General features: G+C 41.2%; 1 protein-coding gene across 1 annotated transcript; it reads right to left on the reverse strand.

Moving 5' to 3' along the window:
• Positions 1-78: 78 nt before the first annotated feature.
• Positions 79-14,223, reverse strand: LOC132330957 (heterochromatin-associated protein MENT-like). The gene is made up of 8 exons (XM_059853850.1): positions 14,159-14,223; positions 12,504-12,679; positions 11,363-11,449; positions 9,611-9,748; positions 5,039-5,156; positions 4,141-4,283; positions 1,970-2,137; positions 79-1,096 (listed from the first exon to the last, which is right to left on the reverse strand). Exons 2-8 carry the CDS (start codon positions 12,669-12,671, stop codon positions 695-697), a joined length of 1,224 nt encoding a protein of 407 aa, XP_059709833.1. The 5' UTR covers positions 12,672-12,679; positions 14,159-14,223; the 3' UTR covers positions 79-694.
• Positions 14,224-19,302: the final 5,079 nt, after the last annotated feature.

Raw genomic sequence — 19,302 nt, forward strand, 5'->3', positions numbered from 1 at the left:
CATACACCGTGCGGGCTTAACCCTTCCTCGCATTCCTGAGGGTTTGAGTGAGGCAAATAGCCCTAAGAGAGCTGTATATTTTTTTCATTGATATTTTTATTTTATTAAAAGGAATCTGTGGAGCAACATGAGGGTTATTGGGAGCTGATGAAGACTTGCAGCTGAGATGTGGAAGGAAAGCAAGGGGATGGCCACAGGGTGAAGGTTGGGAGGATCTGCCTCCAGTATTAACTCCAGGCCGCAGACTAGGGCTAAAAAGCAGGAGCTGGGTCTGATTGCTGCAGGCTGGGAGTACATACTAGGACCACATCAGGATAAGTGGTCCTCATCATAAGGGTAAGGAAAAAGACTCTGGCAAAATACATTTGTGCACAGTGCTGTGAATGGGAGAGATAGAAATGCCATGGTGATATGAAGTGATGAGAGCAGAGCTACCCATGATGGCCTGATCCAAATGATAGCCAGGATTGCTCTGTGGGTGCAAGGCATTGCACAATCCCCGTAGCACTGCCATAGTTGTCCCCTTCACTTTAGGAAGGAGACATTGGAGAAGCTGTGCCTCAGGCACTGTGTGTGGTCTAATGAGGAAGGGGTTCAAGTCCTGTTCCCTCAATTGCAGAGAGCCTCAGGTTTGGGATTTGCCTCTGTGGTAGCAAGCAAGCAAATCCTGCTCTGCAGGGCAAGGACTCACCGACTAGGGTGAGCAAAACCTGCCAAAGAAGAGGATGGTTTGTGATTTGTTGTGTCTGATAAAGAAGATAAAAGGGTGGTCAGCTTTGAAAGTCATTGTTGGGACTCTTGATCTCATCATCAAGACACCTGTGGCAGCTGCTGCCTCAGTACCTTCTTCATTGACCTCCACAAAAGCTTTGTGAATAACTTGTGAGATGAAAAGATCCTTCTTCACTGACATCCCTGTGAAATCAGCCTGACCTGGGTCAAAAGCATTTCGTATCCCCATGCTGCTCAGAGGGGATTTAAGGTCATAATTTTCTTCCAGCTTCAACTTGGGCAGGTATAGATCCACTTCAGCTTTCATCATATTGTCTGATTTGGTCCATTCAGACAGTTTCTCATATGTCAGCTCTCTTTCCACCTGCAATGCGTTGAGGAAGAAAGCAATTGGAATGTGAAGGACGGAGATAAGACATGCACAGACCAGTGTCTTATTGCTCATCAAGAACATATAAAGCAAGACCCAGCTACCAGCAGTGACTACAGATGGAACGTGCATCATATTTAGAGGGCATGATCTGACAAAGTGCTGAGTGACTTATACTCCTGTTTATTATCTTAAAAGTGGGAAGGTGTAGCCTGAAGCCTCAGAGCAGTTTATAATTTTTTTCTCTGGTGTGAAGAACATTGCTTTTTTTTGCAATGTATTACTTACAAGAATAGGTGCTTGATGTGTGTGTAAATGGACAAATTTTCTCTTAGTAGTGATAAATAAATAGGATGCATAGGAACTGAGGTACAAATAAAAGTATTTGCCCAGCTCGGTTTAGAATCTGAAACTGATCCTGGCATAGTCATGAGTTGCTGTGGGCACCTTCTGGGTCAGGGTAGTCAGCACTTAGTTTGAGAAACCCCACTACAAACTATCTGCTGGAAATCCAGACTGAAAATGACATAAAATTAATTAATAGAGCCCTCAGGAGAAGATAACACTAGGGCGTGGTGATTCAGAGGTGATCCTTGCTTTCCCTATGCTATGCTGCTGATAGGAAAGAGGATACAAAATAGTCTAAGACAGTTGTGTGGGCATAGGCTTTAGATGTACTATGTTTGCAGTGTTACCACCGCGTGTCCTGAATCCTAAGCTGAAACTCATGGTGTTACAGTTTCTGAAACAAAGTATGAGCACATCAGAACTATTCTACTGTGATTTTGGAGCTTGTTCTTCCTCAATTTTCATCTGTTTCTGTTACTGTTTCATAGTGTGTGTGATGCAACAGTAGGTCAGCTTTACCAGCTCCAGGCCAGTGGTGTTATCATTGATGTCATCGGGAAGGAGAAGGAGCATGCTGAGTTCATTTTCCACATATGGCAGCTCAATGATTCTGAATTTCATTGTGGTTTCATGGCGTATGAAAAACTTATCTTTCAAAAACATCATGTGTACAGGTTTAGTCTTGGTCTGGAAAAAATTCAGACATAAAAATTACCTTACACATTAAAAGGATGATAAAATTTATTTGCTTCATTGAACTGAAAACAAGTATAAGATTCAGCAGCATCTGGATACCAGGACCGTTTTCTTTAGACAGGATCACATACACCCTCTTTTCAAAGTCTTTGAGATCTTTATAAAAATTAGTGTAAACACACAAGCTAAATACCTATTAACTGCATGCCATGTAATGTATTTCTAAATTTAAAATAAAGATTAAGCTTTGATAATCAAGTAACTCTCTTTGCAGGCCTTGGTATTCACCATGTGTTTTAAACCCTTTCCCCACTTTGCATGGTAGTGGGGAAGCTGCAGGGATGGTTTCTGTGAGGAGACCTCAGAAGATGCCTCTATCAGGCAGAGCCAGTTTCAGCTGGCTCCAGGACGGACCTGCTACTGTCCAAATCTGAGCCAGTCAGTGACATTGGTAGTGCTTTTGTCATTACATGTTTAAGAAAGGGTAAAAACTGCTGCATGAAGGCAGCTGGGAGAGCTGAGTGAGATGATGTGGGAGAAACTACCCTGAAGACACCTAGGTCAGTGAGGAAGTGGGGGGAGAAATGCTTCACATTGAGCTGAGATTCCCCTGCAGCCTGTGGTGAAGGCAATGGTGGTGCAAATATCCACCCTGCAACCCCTGGAAAATCCATACTGGAGCAAGCTCCTGGCAGGACCCGTCATGCTGTGGAGAGCAGCCCTTTTCAGGCATCACATGTGACCGCACAGTGGACTCACACAGGAGCAGTTCTTGCAAAACTGCCAACCATGGGGAGGACCCACATTGAATGTGAAGGACTTTGAATAGATAGGACCCCACACCTGAGTAGAGGAAAAGTGTGAGAAGGAGGAGGAAGGAGCTGTAGAGACAACATGCAATGAGCTGACTACATTAGCCCATTCCCAGTCCCTTGCACTGCTTTGGGGCACAGGTGAGTCATAAGTGAAGTTGAACCTGGCAGGAAGGGTGGGTGGGGGGAGGCACTTTATGTTTGGTTTACTTCCCTAACTTACTCTGAGAATAGGCAGTAAATTAATTTCTTGAAGTTGAACTTGTTCTGCCTGTGATGGCAATTGGTAAATGCTCTCCCTATTCTTTCCCTGACCCATGCTTGACCTTTTCATCCTATTTTTCTCCCCCTATCCTGTTGACAAGGGGCGGTGATAGGGAGTCTCAGTGGGCACCTGGTGGCTGGCCAAGGTGAGCCACCACAACCATCTGCTGTGACAGATCCTAAAACAGCACACGCGGTGTAGTAGGTTTCAGGTACATAGTCACGTCAATTGCTTCACATTGTCTGGCACACAAAAGGTATTTGCACCCTTAATCTATGTCAAACAAAATGTTTGTTTCCATTGACAAATAGTTTTGCTTGCTTTTGACACAGTCCAAAAATATGCGTGCAATCAGCTACTGGAAATTGTCAGTGCATGATCATTTAAATACTGTTAGCTCAATCAATAAATCATCTGAATAAATCACCCTCACACACTCAGCTGACAAAAAATGACAAACCCCATCAAAATTCCCTGTGAAGTTTGATGCAACACCCAGGGTGCATGCGGGAAGAACAGCTGGATTAGATCCCATGATCTCAGGGTCCCAAGAGCAGAAGTGAGCTCTAGGTGCGTTAAAATTGCTCTCCAAAGCAACCTGGTCCATTTGGAAATAGTACTTAGAGAAATTTCTTCTTGTCCTTAAGCTACTTTGCTTAGCTTTCTTTTTTAAAAAAAATTAACAGTTCCCAAGTATTTTGATACTGAGGAGTTATAAATAAAAATCCAGTTTTCATGGATATGCATAATCAAGTCAATGCTGAGTTATTTTCACAGTTGGTAATTCTCCCTGAGTTTATAGCACTTTGTCAGCTGTAAGTAGTGTGGCAATGGCATATGAAATACAGGTGAAATATTTTCTCCTCAGTAATAGGCATATTGACATAGGACAACAGGCATATTGACAAGGAATTTACCTTGCTTATTCTGAAGGGCATCTCAGAAGTATTTTTCTCCAGAAATTTCTTCTCCCACTTTCCTTTGAAATAAATGGCATTTACTAAGACCATCACAGTGCGAGAATGGAGAGATCCTGCAGGCAACAGACTCTGTATTTTCCCTTCAAAATCAGACAAAGAGACTGTTATTCCATGTAACTGCACAGCTTGCAAATTTTAACTGTTCCTTGTCTGTGCCTACCTCTCTTTCAAAATGTTTGCATTTGGGAGGGGGTTTTTTATATGTATTTATGTTGTACATATGATAAAAATGACCTTTTGAAGTATCTCTGTATCTTTTGTCCAGAGAAGTTGTGGCTGCCCCAGCCCTGGAAGTGCTCAAGGCCAGGTTTGATGGGGCTTTGAGCAACCTGGTCGAGTGGAAGATGTCCCTGTTCGTGGTAGGGGGGTTGGAACGAGATGATCCTTAAGGTCCCTAGCAACCTAAACCATTCTATGAATTCTCTGGGGTTTTTTTTAATTACATCTATTGGAGTTTTGGTAATAAATGGCATTGGAAAGTGGGTAAAGCAGAATAGCTTGGATGTTCTGTGAAGTTGGTTGCAAGCAGCTGAAGAATGCAGAAGTAAAACCCTCACTAATCATTGTGTAGCCACACAGTATCTACCTGTGCAGGCCTTCGAACAGCAATGATTCAGAGGAGGCTACAGCATAAAGAATTGAGGGAAGGACCTTGTAAGGAGCAGCAGTTAGGCTGGAGAGAGGCATTCTTCAGACTATTTAGCTGTACTTTACTCATCACCTCCCTGCCCTGAGTTTCCACCTTTGATGGATTCTTGGCTGCAAGAGCAATAAATGTGGAAATACAAAATATTTGAAAGTTAGACAAGAAAAAAGCCATCAGAGTAATACTTACTCTCAGTTTTATTTTCTACCCATGAATTGATCTGTGCTCTGACTTGTTCTGCAGCTCTCTTAAAGTTTACAGCTTGTGGCTTTGCATTGTAATAGCTTGTAATGAGTTGTAAGAACTTCTGAAAGATAGGATTAAAGAATGTGTGCTTATTTAGTTAAACTTGAGTTATCAAAATATTAGTAATAATCAGTTTAACAGATCTGCTAATACATAATTTAAGAAAACTTGGTTTATATGCAGTAACCTTTATAATAAGGCCTGATACAATCTATTCTAAATATTAAGTGAGGACTGATCAAACTTCAGTCTCAAGGAAACTCAATACTTCAAATTTTTGTGTTTGAAATCAAAGGTGGGTATTTTTAGTTTTGAAATATCCATTAAACCTTTACTTTTTTTTTAATTTCTCAAAATGACATTTTCATATAATTTAAATACTTTTTTTTCCCTGCTTTATGAAGTAGTGTTCAGTACAAGATGGAAGAATAGTCTCATATAAAGTTAAACAAAAGCTTTTTGTTTGCTTCAAAGGTGAAGAACCTGCCAAAAATTTGTGAGGACAATAAAAGGAATGTTCTGGTAGAATAAAGTGATGGCAGAAAAGCAGAATTAATGTTTCCATTGCTGTCTGCTGTGAAATCATTCATGGAGATTCCCAGCAGGAAATTCCCTCGATTCTCTGTAAAGCAAATGTACGTGAGATTATGGAGAAAATGAGCAATACACATTCAGAAAGACAAATTGCTGATTACTCAGGAATCCAAACAAACTCTGAAATCAAAGAACAGTAATCTCATTTAAAAACCCCTTCCAAGGCCTGGAAGATGATTAATACAACATCAGTTTTGAAAAGATTTCAGAGATACAGATAATTACAAACTCATGAGTCGGTGTGGGGCGAGTGAATAGAATGGGCACAGTAGGTGTATGGGTTAATGTGACATTGGAGAGGTATCAACAACATTTTGTTATAGGAAATCGAAAATCACAAATCTGCTGGAGCTTTCTGAAGGTGTTAGGAAGCATAGGGTGTGGGGGGATAGAATGTAAGAAAACAAAGATAGTGCAGAAGGTAATCTCACACCTGAGGAGTTGCAGCTGTACTAGTTACCAAAGATTAGGAACATGCTTGCCCTTAATAGGCCACAGCTGTGTCCAGTTAGAAGAAGAGTGCTACAAAAAGAGTGGGTTAGCTAGTTGAGGAGAGAGATGGAGTTTGTTGGCTGTGCTGTGAAAGAAGAGGGAGTCAGTGCTGTGAGGAGCTGTACATGAGAAATCACCGAGAAGGTATGGGAGCTTTGCAATAAGAGAACAACAATTGGTGACCTTGATGTGATTCTGATATGATTCCCATGGTGGTTTGGGAAAAAAGAATTAAGTATTAAGCAATGTGATCCCAAGGTGATTCAGGAAGATGACTGCAGACTGAAGAGAAATAAGATGGTAAAGTCAGGCATACCAAGAGCCTGAGAGCCTAAAAATCCAGATGAGTTACAGCCAAGCAGACCTGAGCACCTAGAAGTCTGGGCAATGTATGAGACACCACCCCCAAGAAGAAGAGTGTTGGATATGAGGAGCAGATACTACACACTTTGCTTATTTGGTGCATTGGAGCAAGCTCCGTGCCCCCTGCCGAGATATGGCCACAGTACAGAGGTGCTGGGTTCCCCCTGAATGGCAGTGTGTGCAGCAGGACTTGGGAGTGGCAAATGGCATGGCCACAGCAGCAGCTGGTGCCTCAGCAATGGCATGGCCCCTGAGGAGTACAGGGGGAGGTTTGCTAAGCTGCTGCTACGTGAGCACTGGAACAAAAGCAACATGGAGCTCTGAACGGCAGTCAGAGCTGTGCAGACAACATCTAAGAGAAGCCTTCTAAAATTGTGTAGTGGTCATCTCCACATTAACCCAATGTGATTTGGGATTGGACTGTAGGGCAAGGTGCAGCCAGAGATGAATCTCAATGTAGCACTGAGAGCAGCAGGGGATGCTGCCTGGTCCGGACCTGACAGACTTTGACACCTGGAGTACAGGTGAGCCACGGGGGACACAATGGGAAATAACATATCTAGTGAAGAACAGATTGTTTCATCTACATGGAAAACAGAGCAGGGCAAGAGAGGCTTGCAGTGGCCAACTAATACAACACAGAACTATAAAAGGAAGAAGAGAATTATTAAAACAGCACTTAGAGCTACTCTGTCCCCAGCTCCATCATTCAGTATGGTGTATTCGTTTCCTGATGAAACATGTGCATTTTGTTTGTGAATTGCAACTATTAATCTTTGATAGGCAAAAGTGTAAAGGTTTATATTCCATGAGCATAAGTACACTCGACAGATACTGGATCGATATTGTTCAAGTTGTATAGCTATTGATAAAATTATGTAACTGTTGACTGTCACCGACATGTTTTATGAAAAATCCTTTCCTTAGGATTTTTCCCTCCTGAGAAGCTGAGAGGCCTCAGGAACAAATTGTAAACAATTCTTACCTGCTGCTGTGGAATGCAACAGGGGGAATCTGTGATTGGTCTCATCTGGCCGTTTCTAATTAATGGCCAATCACAGTTCACCTGTGCAGACTGTCTCAGTCAGAGACAAGCCTTTCTTATTCATTCCTATTCTATTCTTAGCTTAGCCTTCTGATGAAATCCTTTCCTCTATTCTTTTAGTATAGTTTTAATATATTATCTATCATAAAGTAATAAATCAATCTTTCTGATACATGGAGTCAACTTTCTCGTCTCTTCCCTCATCCGGGGACCCTTGTGGACAATACTACAGTTGACTTGTTATTATCCTAATATATAGCCTTTAATTTATTCTTGTGAATTTTCTTATAAAGTAATACAGCTATAGATATTGTCAATATTCTAGAAGTGTAAGTATAAGAGTATCTGATAATATGTACTGTAAGTCTGAGTATTGAATCAAGGTCAGAGCACAGACATATTACAAAGTTAAATAGAAATTACATAAGAGACGTTTGTACTGGGTTTACTATCTTTTGCAAAGGGCCCTGCAAAAGATAGTAAACACTAGTTTATGAAAAGCTATAGGTTGATGCTCTAGACTGTGAAAAGCAAAACTAAATCAGAACTTAGAAACGTATGTTCTTACTGTGACATGTTGTCTGAACATTTGTATACTGTTAGTCCTAAGTGAGATATGTGAATGTTATAATATCAATTTACTCGAACATATCTTTCAAGAGATGCTGCAACTTTGCAATTAAAAGAAAAGGGGGAATTGTGGGGGGATAGAACATAAGAAAACAAAGTTAGTGCAGAAGGTAATCTCATACCTGAGGAGTTGCTGCTGTACTAATTACCAAAGATTAGGAACAGGCCTGCCCTTAATAGGCCACAGCTGTGTCCAATAAGAAGAGTGCTACAAAAGAGTGGGTTAGCTAGTTGAGGAGAGAGATGGAGTTTGTTGGCTGTGCTGTGAAGAGAGATGGAGTTAGTGCTGTGAGGAGCTGCACATGAGAAATCACCAAAAAGGTAAGGGGGCTTTGCAATAAGATGACAACATATGGGTAAAAGGGCTGAGCCATTACAGTCATTTTGGGTTACCAAAATGCATTTTGTAGGACTTGTCACCAAGGCTGAGCAACCATGGGACTACAGAGATACGTCTCATTTGTTTAAAAGACTATAAACCAAGAATAGGAGGAAAAAAAACCTTCACAATGAAGGGTTGTTACTGCTGGAGTACCACAGGGATATGTGCTACAGTATTTTTTCTATAAAACCAAAGTCTAGATGCTTATATTGAAATATATATATTAACATATTTATAGGTGATCCAGTAAAGTGTAAAATATAGGAAGTGATTGTTACAGTTTAGGAATGAGGTATTGAATCTGTAATGGACAGGTGCATGAAAAAAATCTGCCTAATCATGGCCAAAAATGCAAATAAAAATTCAGGAACTATGAAGGAAAGAGTAGGCAACAAGAGACTTTTCTATGATGGCACCCTATAATACTATGGCAAGTCCACTGTCTGAGTTTGCAATGCAGCTGTGGCCTCCCCAGTCTCAGAAATGCTACAGTATGAAAAATACAGACAAAGGGGATGAGGGTGACCAGAGATGTGGAGAAATGTCATTCAGAGCAGAGATGAACCAACAGCAATGCAACAGGCAGCAAGCTCAGAAAGCACAGGAGCTTCCTGCAGTGTATAGCTTAGCTGTGGAAATTCTAGTGCTGAGGGCTGAAGTAGATTCAAAAGACAAGTGTGCAAAGTCCTGAAACAGCAGCTCATCAGGGTCGCTTAGGTAGACATGCCCTCTCATTCAAGAAGTCCCTGAGTGGCAGATCAGTTGGTGGCAGAATCTGATCAGCAGATTCTGGAGAAGAATCACTACACAGTTTTCTCATGCACTTGCCAAACTATTGCCCACTACTGAAAACAGATGGACCTCTGATGGCCTGTCCAAGACTAGCCCTCTATGGCTGTCCTCTTGTTCTCACTCAAATCCCAGTGCTATCATTTGGAATTTTTTTATTGTCTCTATGGATAATCACTCTTAATGTCAGCATATTCCCATGTCAAGATGTTCAACTCACAGGCAGTAATGGGTAGGTCTTCTCCTCATACAGTCGGTTGGCACTCTTCAGCAAGTAAGGGCTTCTGCGTTTGTTGATGTCGCACAGGAGATTTTTGAAGGCAGAATGGATGTTGGCTGCTCCCTCATGCTCAGGATCCTTGGAAAGATACACCAATTAATATGGATTTTTTTTTTTTGTCTGATGCACCTGCTTTATTTAAATTGTTCATGTTTTTTTAATTAAAAAGTAGTTTCAGGGAATGTAACTTCTTTGAGAATGTTGTATGTCTGCAGCACTGTATATAACTAGATAAATGGGATTCTGCCTGTAAGGGCAATGATTTATTTCTGCAGTGCTTTCTTGGCATTTGGGGGCATCATATGATGGGGCACCAAGGAAGCCTAATCTCCTAGTTTTTGTCATTTTTCAGGCCAGATTTTCAGTTTCACAAGTCCTTTCAGTTTCACAAGGATCCATCAATGCAGCCTGATAGCTTTTGAGAAGGTGTTCTACCCTCAGAGAAACTAATGTCAGGGCATGGACTTACCAGCTATTCAAATTTTCCTGTTTCACATGGGTGTTTTCTGTTGCTATTTGGATTTTGGAGAGAGCTTATTCTGGATGTCGTTGGTGATGGTTTTAGGGAGGATGAGGTTGCTTGCCAGCTGTTTCCAGCTGTTGCTTTGCAAATGGAGGAATGAGCTGCTACCTGCCAGCTGCTCCCCACCAGCTGCCTGGATGCAGTGTCCTCCCCCATGACATGTGCTGTGCCCTGCACATGAGACACCAAGAGTCTCTGCCACTGACTCAGGGTGACTCGTCTGTCATTCCTTACTATGATCTTTTCTCACTCATGCTGAGACATGGGCTGCCAGGAAGGACACCTGGAAATGAATTTGGTAGCCAGAGGACACAGGATAGTAGAGACTAGTTTTTTTCAATGGGATGGGAACAGAACAAAGAGGCAATAGGGGGAAATATCTGAAGGAAAAAATTACACAGACTTTGGTGCAATTTATGGAGTCAGTAAGTTGCTAAAATGAATGGGAGTGCGGTGATTCATCTTGAAGAACCATATCATACCATCAAGGGAGGGAATGATATAATCCCCTTGCCTTTTTTATTTGACATTAGTTTAATTTAATTTTTTTTTTACTTTCTTTTAGTTTCTCTGCTGAAAAAACACATGGATTGATTGAGTTTAATACTTTTCAGTGATTAGGGAGTTCATTTGTTGAAAAAGATCTGGGCCATTTCTCCTGCTGGCAGGTCTCTGGGGAGGGGATGAGCAAGGGTGAGTCAACAGACAGTTTCTTAGGGGGGAATTTTGTCTGCCTGATGTGTCTGTGCATAAAAAAGGAGAAAGGGACTTTTTTGGGTAGGGCTAGAGTCAGGTGAGAATGCAGTAGTTTTTTATCAGTACAGAAAAAATATTACAACCAACCTGAAGGTGATAAGAAATGGAATTGTCCAAAGCATATTAGCACCAATGATTTTTTATGTTTCCACAGCCCAGCTAAAACCAAGTGAGAGAGTATCATGGGCAATAAAAACGCTGCTAGTGTTTCAGTTTTGCTTTTGAAAGACTGAATTAATGGGTTTACAGCCATATTACCTCCTTGTTCGCTTTTTCTGTATATAGTTCTTACTGAACTGAGACAGTAGATGATAGATTGAAAACAAGCAGATGTTAAAAGCCTAAAAGCAGTGGTTGCATTAGACTATCCCATTCTCAGAGATTATCTCAGAATCTTTTGTTTTAATAAATACCATCTTTCTTTTCTTTGGTCTTGCTGGAGAAGGCCTTGTTGTCTCAGATGAACCTTGTTCTCTTGCAGTCTGGTTAAAATGAAGAACCTGTGATGATGAGGATAAATGTTCATAAAGACAACTTGTTTGTTTGAGATTAATATGCCCAAGGGTTTGTAAATATCTTCATTTTCTATGGTAATCCACCAGCCATTCCCAATGATAGACTGTTGGAGTTATTGAGGACAATTATATGTTATTGAGGACATTGATTAAATCTCTGTAACTGTATCATTACTAGATAGATTTTGGCCACATGGACTGCTTAATAATAGATCAGTATTGTGACTGGAACAGGCTCCCCAGGAAGGTGGCCTCAGCACCAGACCTGGCAGAGTTTAAGTGTTTGGGCAACACTCTCAGGCAGGTGGTGTGACCCTTGTGGTGTCCTGTGCAGGGTCATGATTTGGACTCTATGATCCTCATGGGTGCCTTACAACTCAGTATATTCTATGACTCTGATATTTCCAGTACTCGCGTATCTCCATTATTCGTGGAAGAATTACTATTTTTATGGACTAACTATGTCACAAATATTTCTGCCTCTCCTGTGCAGCCAAACACATGTTCAGGAGGGTTTGGTTTACTGTGTGCAGTATGAGAAAGCAGATACACTCCTGCCAGAACCAGCTGAGGTCTAGCAGCAGTGATATCTTGCTCAAGAGATTATCTCCAGATTTCCTTTCTCTGGCATATCATAGTGCCATATTATTTTTTTTTTAATAAAGGTGTGTCCTCATTACTTTTTGGGCATTATATTAGGGTAATTATTCTGTTCAGAAGGCAGTTAAAATGGAACAGAGAGCTCCAAGCAAGACCAAGAGTAGCCTCTAAATGTCAGTGACTGCTCCTTGGCAGATCACTTGCAATGCTCTGTAAGTGTAAACTAAATGTAGGGTTGCTGCAGAGCAGAGATCTTGGAAATAAAGTGGAAGTGACCTGCCATAGTGTTGGTGCAGAAAATATCCCTACTCATGCTGTCAGCATTGTAGATCACTGTCCTCCTCCCATGTTGTTCTTTGCTGTTCTCCATAGGTAGAATAACAGCGCAATTTTTGTAGGAACCCCCTGAAGATGGCACATGGCTAATTTCAGTGCTTACCTCAGCCATCTGGCTTGCGGTATCACCTTTTGCACCCAGGTGGACCATGGCAAGAGCAGTTGCAATACTCCAAGGAGAAAAGAAAATGTTTTGGCCTTTGGAAGTTTCATTCAGCTTTTTGTAAAGGTCCAGAGTGAAGCTGTTGGTTGACACTGAGAGAGATTCCATTGGTACACCTGAGACAAACGAGAGTCAGAGAGGGGTGGTGACTGCCCCTTTGCTTCTTTTAAAAAATACAAAGCTGCCAGTGGGAGATTGCCTGCACCTCTCAAAAACAGTCTGAAGGTATCCCTGGGTAAAATACTGCACAGAGACCAAGTACAGTAAGCTAGTAGGTTTGTTTCTAAGACCTGTACTATTTTCCTCTTCCTTATCACTTTCAGTGTCCTTGCCAGGTTTGTTTGGTTTTCATCAGTTGAGTACAATTTTAGCTAGAAATGTTTTCAGAGTTTAGACTTGTTTCAAATTCTTATTTGCTCTTTACCTTATTTTCATAAGAGTTATTATTCAATTCTGAGACTGAAACAGAATAATTTCTCACCATGCTACTTTGGGCTTTTTTCTATTTGTTTAAACTTCCTGTACAGTTATTTTCTGCTGAAAAAAGCTGAATTCAAGTGATTCACTACAGATATATCCTGAAGGCTACTAGAAAGGTAGAGATTACATGTTCTTGGTGTAAATAAACCCATATTTGGAAGCTGTATCTGGATTTGCTAATTTATGTTTTTCAAGAAAATTCTATTATCTTACATACAACCCCAAATAGTTCCTCTTTTAACCAACAACAAATTTTCTCTGGTTTCCTGCATGTTTATCCAGCACATTTTCCATCCTTCTTCTGCTTCTTTTCTTAGGTATGTTTTTGCAGGAAAAAACCAAAGCAAAAAAATAACCACAACCCCAGGATTAAATGATTTTTCATACATGGTTCTGGAATAAACTTGTGCATCTTAATAGCATTTTTTGGTCCATCTAATACTTTGATGAATATTAGGACAAACTCAGACATTTCCATTGTCTTCATCAGAATAAAGACTAATAAAACATTTGGTAAAATCAGTGTAAAATGGCATCGAGTAAAATTTAAGCATTAGATCAACAACAGCATCTGAGCATTTAAATCCATCTTCACCCACAATTTGTGTGGTTAAATCAAAAACTGCAGTCCTCAAAGCAGGCTGCTCCCATGAAGTGTCCAAGATGCCTGGAGCCTCTGAGGTCCTCAAGTTCTGTTTTTAAAGCTTCCTAGAGTTCTGCAACAGCTTTGAAGCATTTCCAGGAGCGTTTCAGAGGTGCACGCCATGCAGCCTAGCTCACACCTAGGCATTTTTAGGTCCTTCAAATAACATATCCTACTGCTGTTCCTGGAGATGCTGATACTCCCTGGTCATTAAGGCACCCTTCCAACAGGTCAGGGAACTTTCTGCCCTCCCAAGCTCTGTAGGTTTTGCCCAAACCCGGTTTGTATTCTCTCCACTGTGCCCCAGCAGAGAGCTTTCCTAAGGGCTACGCTTCATAGTAAAACAATAAACACTCCCTTCCCTTGAATGACTTTTGTGCAATCATTTAACCACTAAGTTCCAAAGAATTTTAAGTGAGTTTTTAAGAATTTAAAATAAAAGCTAGTTATTTTGTTAGGAATATCTAATTACCTGAAATCCTGAGAGAAAAGAGTTAAGATCTGTCTTCAGTCAGGGTCTATGGCAGTCTGTGGGGCAATGAGTGCTTTTGGAAATGTAGAAATATTTGCACCTCCCTTTTCTATCTACATCCTCTTCTGGTATTAAATGTACACGCTCTCTCATTTATTCCTAGTTCTCTTCTTTATCACCCGTTTTCAGAACTTAGAGACCTCCTTAATTCAAGGTCACTGCTAGTATATGTATGTCCCAGAACATGAAGGCCAGTATTCCAGTTCCCTACAGGTGTCGTCCACAACCTTGGAGTTTGTCCTGCAAAAAAAGTAGGAATTGCAGAAAATAATTCAACCACACTGCATTGCCAACAGATACAGTGAAATGATTTTACAGCTTCCTTTTCTCTATACTCTACCAGCTGGGGAAATTAATAGAAACTGATCTCAAAGCTGTGGCTAAAAGGGAATATTGAAATAGACCATTAATCTCATTGATCTTCTGGTTAAATTTGAGACATCTAAATACTTGTAGACCTCAGGTCACATAAAGCCCTTACTTTGTACAAGGATATTTTGCACTTTTGCTTTTTTCTTTAAGAAAACACATCGCAAAGGAAGTTTGGAAGGTATTTACACAGTCACCTAAAACAAGTGATGAAATAAGAGTGAATTCTGTGCTCATTTGAACTGGTAGATGTTGTTTTGAAAGACTTCCGGTCCTAGCAAGGTCAGTGAAGGTGCTTTAGATACCTACAGGCCCTGCATTGTACGGAGCTTATTATCCCTCTCTGGTGGACTTAGGGAGTATGAATCATCCACCAAAAGCTAAAAAGCTATTTGGAAGCTCTGCATGTAATGATTTCTTTTACTGAAACTGTCATATAAGAGTAGGGAACAAAAACAGGAGAATGTGTAAAACTGGATATCAGTAAAGGTGTAATGTAAGGTGTAATCAAATGTTTTACTTTAAACCAATGTAATTCTGATCCTAATCTTTGTAACTCAGATTAAATTGTATTGATGAATTTCATTTGTGATCATGATCTGCTTTTTCTGCTACATTCAACTATAGTAAAGAATGGCCCCTGCCCACCGGTATGGCACATGCAGATTAAACAAATTACCTGCATGCTGACAACTATTATGGAAAAAGCATAAGTTTGAAGTTCATCTTTGGAACAAGGATTATATTTTAGCACTTCTATACACTTAAAATCTGATTGCTGCATATGCCATGCAAGGTTTCAAGAGAGAGATGTGTGCATTGCTTTCTTCATACCTTTTGTTTTTAAGTGCAGTTTTTGTGCCCTACATGTTCATTTTATTTTCTTGCTCCAGAAATGTATTGCTTTATTTACTTATGAGCTTAAGAAATGTTTCTGCTGTGTATCTTAATATGCTGTTGTTTGTTCTTTAGATAAATTCATAGAAAAAAACCCCTCAAGCAGTTAGTGGTACAACAAGATCCAAAGATTGGCCAAAAATACAGGAAGATGAAGAAAGGGTTCCCAAACTGTGTAGACACTCTTTGTGGTATATACCAGCTGCTGCAAGATCCTGTTTGGTAAGAGACATTGGAGTTACAGAAGAAAACACATTAGCCAAGTAAGTGCTCTTGGTTTTGCAGTGCCAGATGTAAACAGTGAGAACAAGTCATGAATTGATGCAGACGGAATGGTAAAAAAAAAAAAAGGTTTCACTGCATCACTGCCTGAACTATTGCCTTCAAGTGGATTGACCTTTGACAAATGGTCATAAAAAAGTTTTTTGGTAAAACCAGTCATTTTACCCTGTCATACTGATGAAGAAATTTGGTCTTTTATGAAGCCATCTCTCATTCCTATCTGGCTTGGCAGGAAGGTTGTTTCTTTCTGCCTGATTGACTACCATATTCCTATATCTGTACTTTGTAAATTATCCACTCTGAGTGGGCCTTTTCGGCATTTGTTGAAGATGTGTTCTCTTGCAGTTATTGCTAGTAATAAGCAGCAGAATTTAAAATCAATGTTAGACTAAGTCTCATTATGATTTTTGCTCTGCAAAAAAATCCTATTCAGCTATGTTGATTAGGAAGAAAATGAGACCAAGTATCACATCTGTTGCAATAGAACTGTAAAGACAGGACTATAAATAACACCTGAAAAGTGGGGTTCTTGTGCCTATTTCTGTTGACAAAATAAAACCTTTAAAATATGGATGCATTTGCATTGCAGTTAGAAAGAGTGGGGGTTTATATGTCCTTGTCTTGTATAATAACAGTACCCCAACACTGTAAATTTTCTTGGCTTTATTAATGTAACCTATGTCTACCATTTCTGTTTTTCATTAATTCTGTCTACCACAGAGGTGTCAGGGATTATTTTATGAATCTGACATTGGTACTGGAACACAAAACCCCCATTTTTCATTGTAGGATAAACTGAAAGCATATTAATATGCTGTGTTTTGACAAGCTTGGAATCACTAAGTGACAAGCAGTGGATGCTCACAACATCTTTGTGTTGAGGCTTGCTCTATCAGTTTCCAGTAAGTACTTATTTCTTTAGTTTTCAAAGTTACTGTGACTTTTCAAAGAGGAGTTTGTGGACCTGAAGTTGTGAATTTTGATGATACAGAACAAACCCAAGGCTTCTTCAAAACAGTTATTTGGAAATGCATTCACATTGCACCTATTACTTGACTAATGCCTTACAGGGTGTAACAAAGAAGGAACCAGGCTCTTCTCAGAGGTTCCCGTGAGTTTTACATGGCCTGGTTTTTGGTAGCAAGGGGGCCACAGAGGTGGTTCCTGTGAGAAGCTGCCAGCAGCTTCCACCATGTCCAACAGAGCCATTCCCTGATGGCTCTGAAGATGGACATGCTGCTTGCCAAAGCTGAGAAACATTGGTAGCACCTCTATGATAACAAATTTAAGAAGAAAATAAAAACACATAGTGTTTTTACTAACCAGAGAAGAGGAGGAAGTGAGAACATGTGAGGGAAATTACATGGAGACACCAAAGTCGGTGGAGAAGGAGGGGAGGAGGCGCTCCAGGTGCAGGAGCTGAGATTCCTCTGCAGGCCATGGTGAGACCATGGTGAAGCAGCTGTGCCTCAGCAGCCCATGGGGATCCACAGGGGATGCAGAGATCCACCTTCAGCCCGTGGAGGAGGTGCCCATGTGGAGTGGGTGGATGCCTGGAGGAGGCTGTGATCCAGTGGGAGACCCAGTGGAGAGAGGGGGCCCTTGCTCCCAGGCTGGAGCAGCCTGGCCTTGGAGGCTGCACCCCATGGAAGAATGACCCACACCACAGCAGTTTTGGGAGGACTTTTTCTTGTGAGAGTGGACCCATGCAGGATAAGTTCATGGAGAACTGTCTCCCGTGGGAGGGACCCCATGGTCTCACAGGGGAAGGTCTTCTCTCCCTGTGCAGCAGAAGAAAACCCCTGGTGATGAACTGACCAAACCCCCATGCCCTGTCTCCCTGCACGGTTGAGGGGAAGAAGGGAAGGGTTGGGAGAAGAAAAGGTGTTTAAGGGCTTATTTTATTTCCTATTATCCTCCTCTGATTTGGTTTGTTATAAATTCACCTTGTACCTCTAAGCCAAGCCTGTTTTGCCCTTGGAGTGTTTTCTCCCAGTCCTTATCTCACATCATGTACCCTTTGTCCATTTTTTTTCTCTCCTCTGCCCGGCTGTGGCAGGGGAGAATGAGTGAGCAACTTTTGTGGGTGCCTGGTGTTTGGCCAGTGTCAAACCACAACAGATGGCAAGAGGCAATAGGTACAGGCTTGAAAGATGAAGTTCAATTGAACATAAGAGAGGATGAAGATGGTCACTTATGAGAATGGTCAAACACTGGCATGGGTTGCCCAGTGAGCTTATGTATCCTCCATTGGTGGAGACAGGTATTCAAAATCCAACTGGATATTGCCCTGTGCAACCAGCATCAGTTTAGCCTGTTTGCATAGTGGGTGGGACCAGATGATCTCAAGTGGCCACTTCTGCCATGACAATTCTCTGTTTCTGGAAGGGTTACCCTGACCTGAGACCCAGATGCTGGATACCATGGCAACAATGCAGGGAAGCCCAAATGAAGCAGATCCAGTGTTGCTTGCAGTAGATGAGCTCTGCAACACTAGATGGGTTCCTTTTCTTCTCTTTCACATTTTTCACTTGTACTCCAAGTCATGCACTGGAATGTGTACTCCTCAAGGAAAGCTGAGACTGGGAGTGGCTTGGTAGCCAACCCAGCCTGTTTGACCTTATGCATCTCCCACCAGCTGGCAGTCACTGTGCTGTAGTTCCTCAGAAAGCCTCAGAGGTTCTGTTTTCACTCCTCTTGTTTTTCACAGCCTTCACTTACCTCTTCTTCCACACCTAAAGAACAAACTTCTCAGTAAAGCTGAGTCAATAGCACACATCTGGGCTGCCCTGGGATAGGCCTGAGGGACAGACAACTAAATCCTGAGCTGTGGCTTACAGACAAGGGAGACCACTGATTTTAGAAGCAGTACTTTGTACAGGGAAGAAGATGTGGATATCGTTTGTTGAAGGGAAATGTAGCTCCAAATAGAATACCTTCTGGGTTGGTGGAACAAGTTGTAATTAAAGGTGGAATTTTGTTGAGAGTAAATGCTTTTCCAGTACCTCCCTCCTGCATTCAGATCCTATTTTTCTTACATAATGTTCTCTGACACATAGTTGGACTACCGCAATGGCTGCAAAACCTTATGCTATTCCTGATGCCACAGGGATTGCACAACTGCTGCCCTCCCAAGCTGTCAGATGGAACTGATGCTGCCAGTACAGCATGGCTTGTTCATTATTGTACATTGGTAAGAGGGATGTGTAGCAGGTTCATTTTTTTCACATTGTTTGTTTGCTCTTGAACGAGGTCAAAAGGAATATTTGGAAGGTGCTGTTCTTGGCCATAGCCTCTGGTCAGACTCCCTATTTCTAGTGTGTTGTGAAAGGTATGTTTGTAAATGCCTGGATGACACACAGAATAACAGTGTTTGGATGCCTGTTTGAAACTTGGTGAAAATAGGACACCAGTGTGTTAAAGTTTCTCAGCTTTGTCAGTTGGGATGGTGTGATAATTTGGAATGACAAGAATGGAAACATGCTCCAGCTGTGCAGATTGCAGGATGCTATAAGAGGACCAAGTAACTCAGTGTC

The sequence above is a fragment of the Haemorhous mexicanus genome, chromosome 1 (genome assembly GCF_027477595.1).
Source record: "Haemorhous mexicanus isolate bHaeMex1 chromosome 1, bHaeMex1.pri, whole genome shotgun sequence".
NCBI lineage: Eukaryota > Metazoa > Chordata > Aves > Passeriformes > Fringillidae > Haemorhous > Haemorhous mexicanus.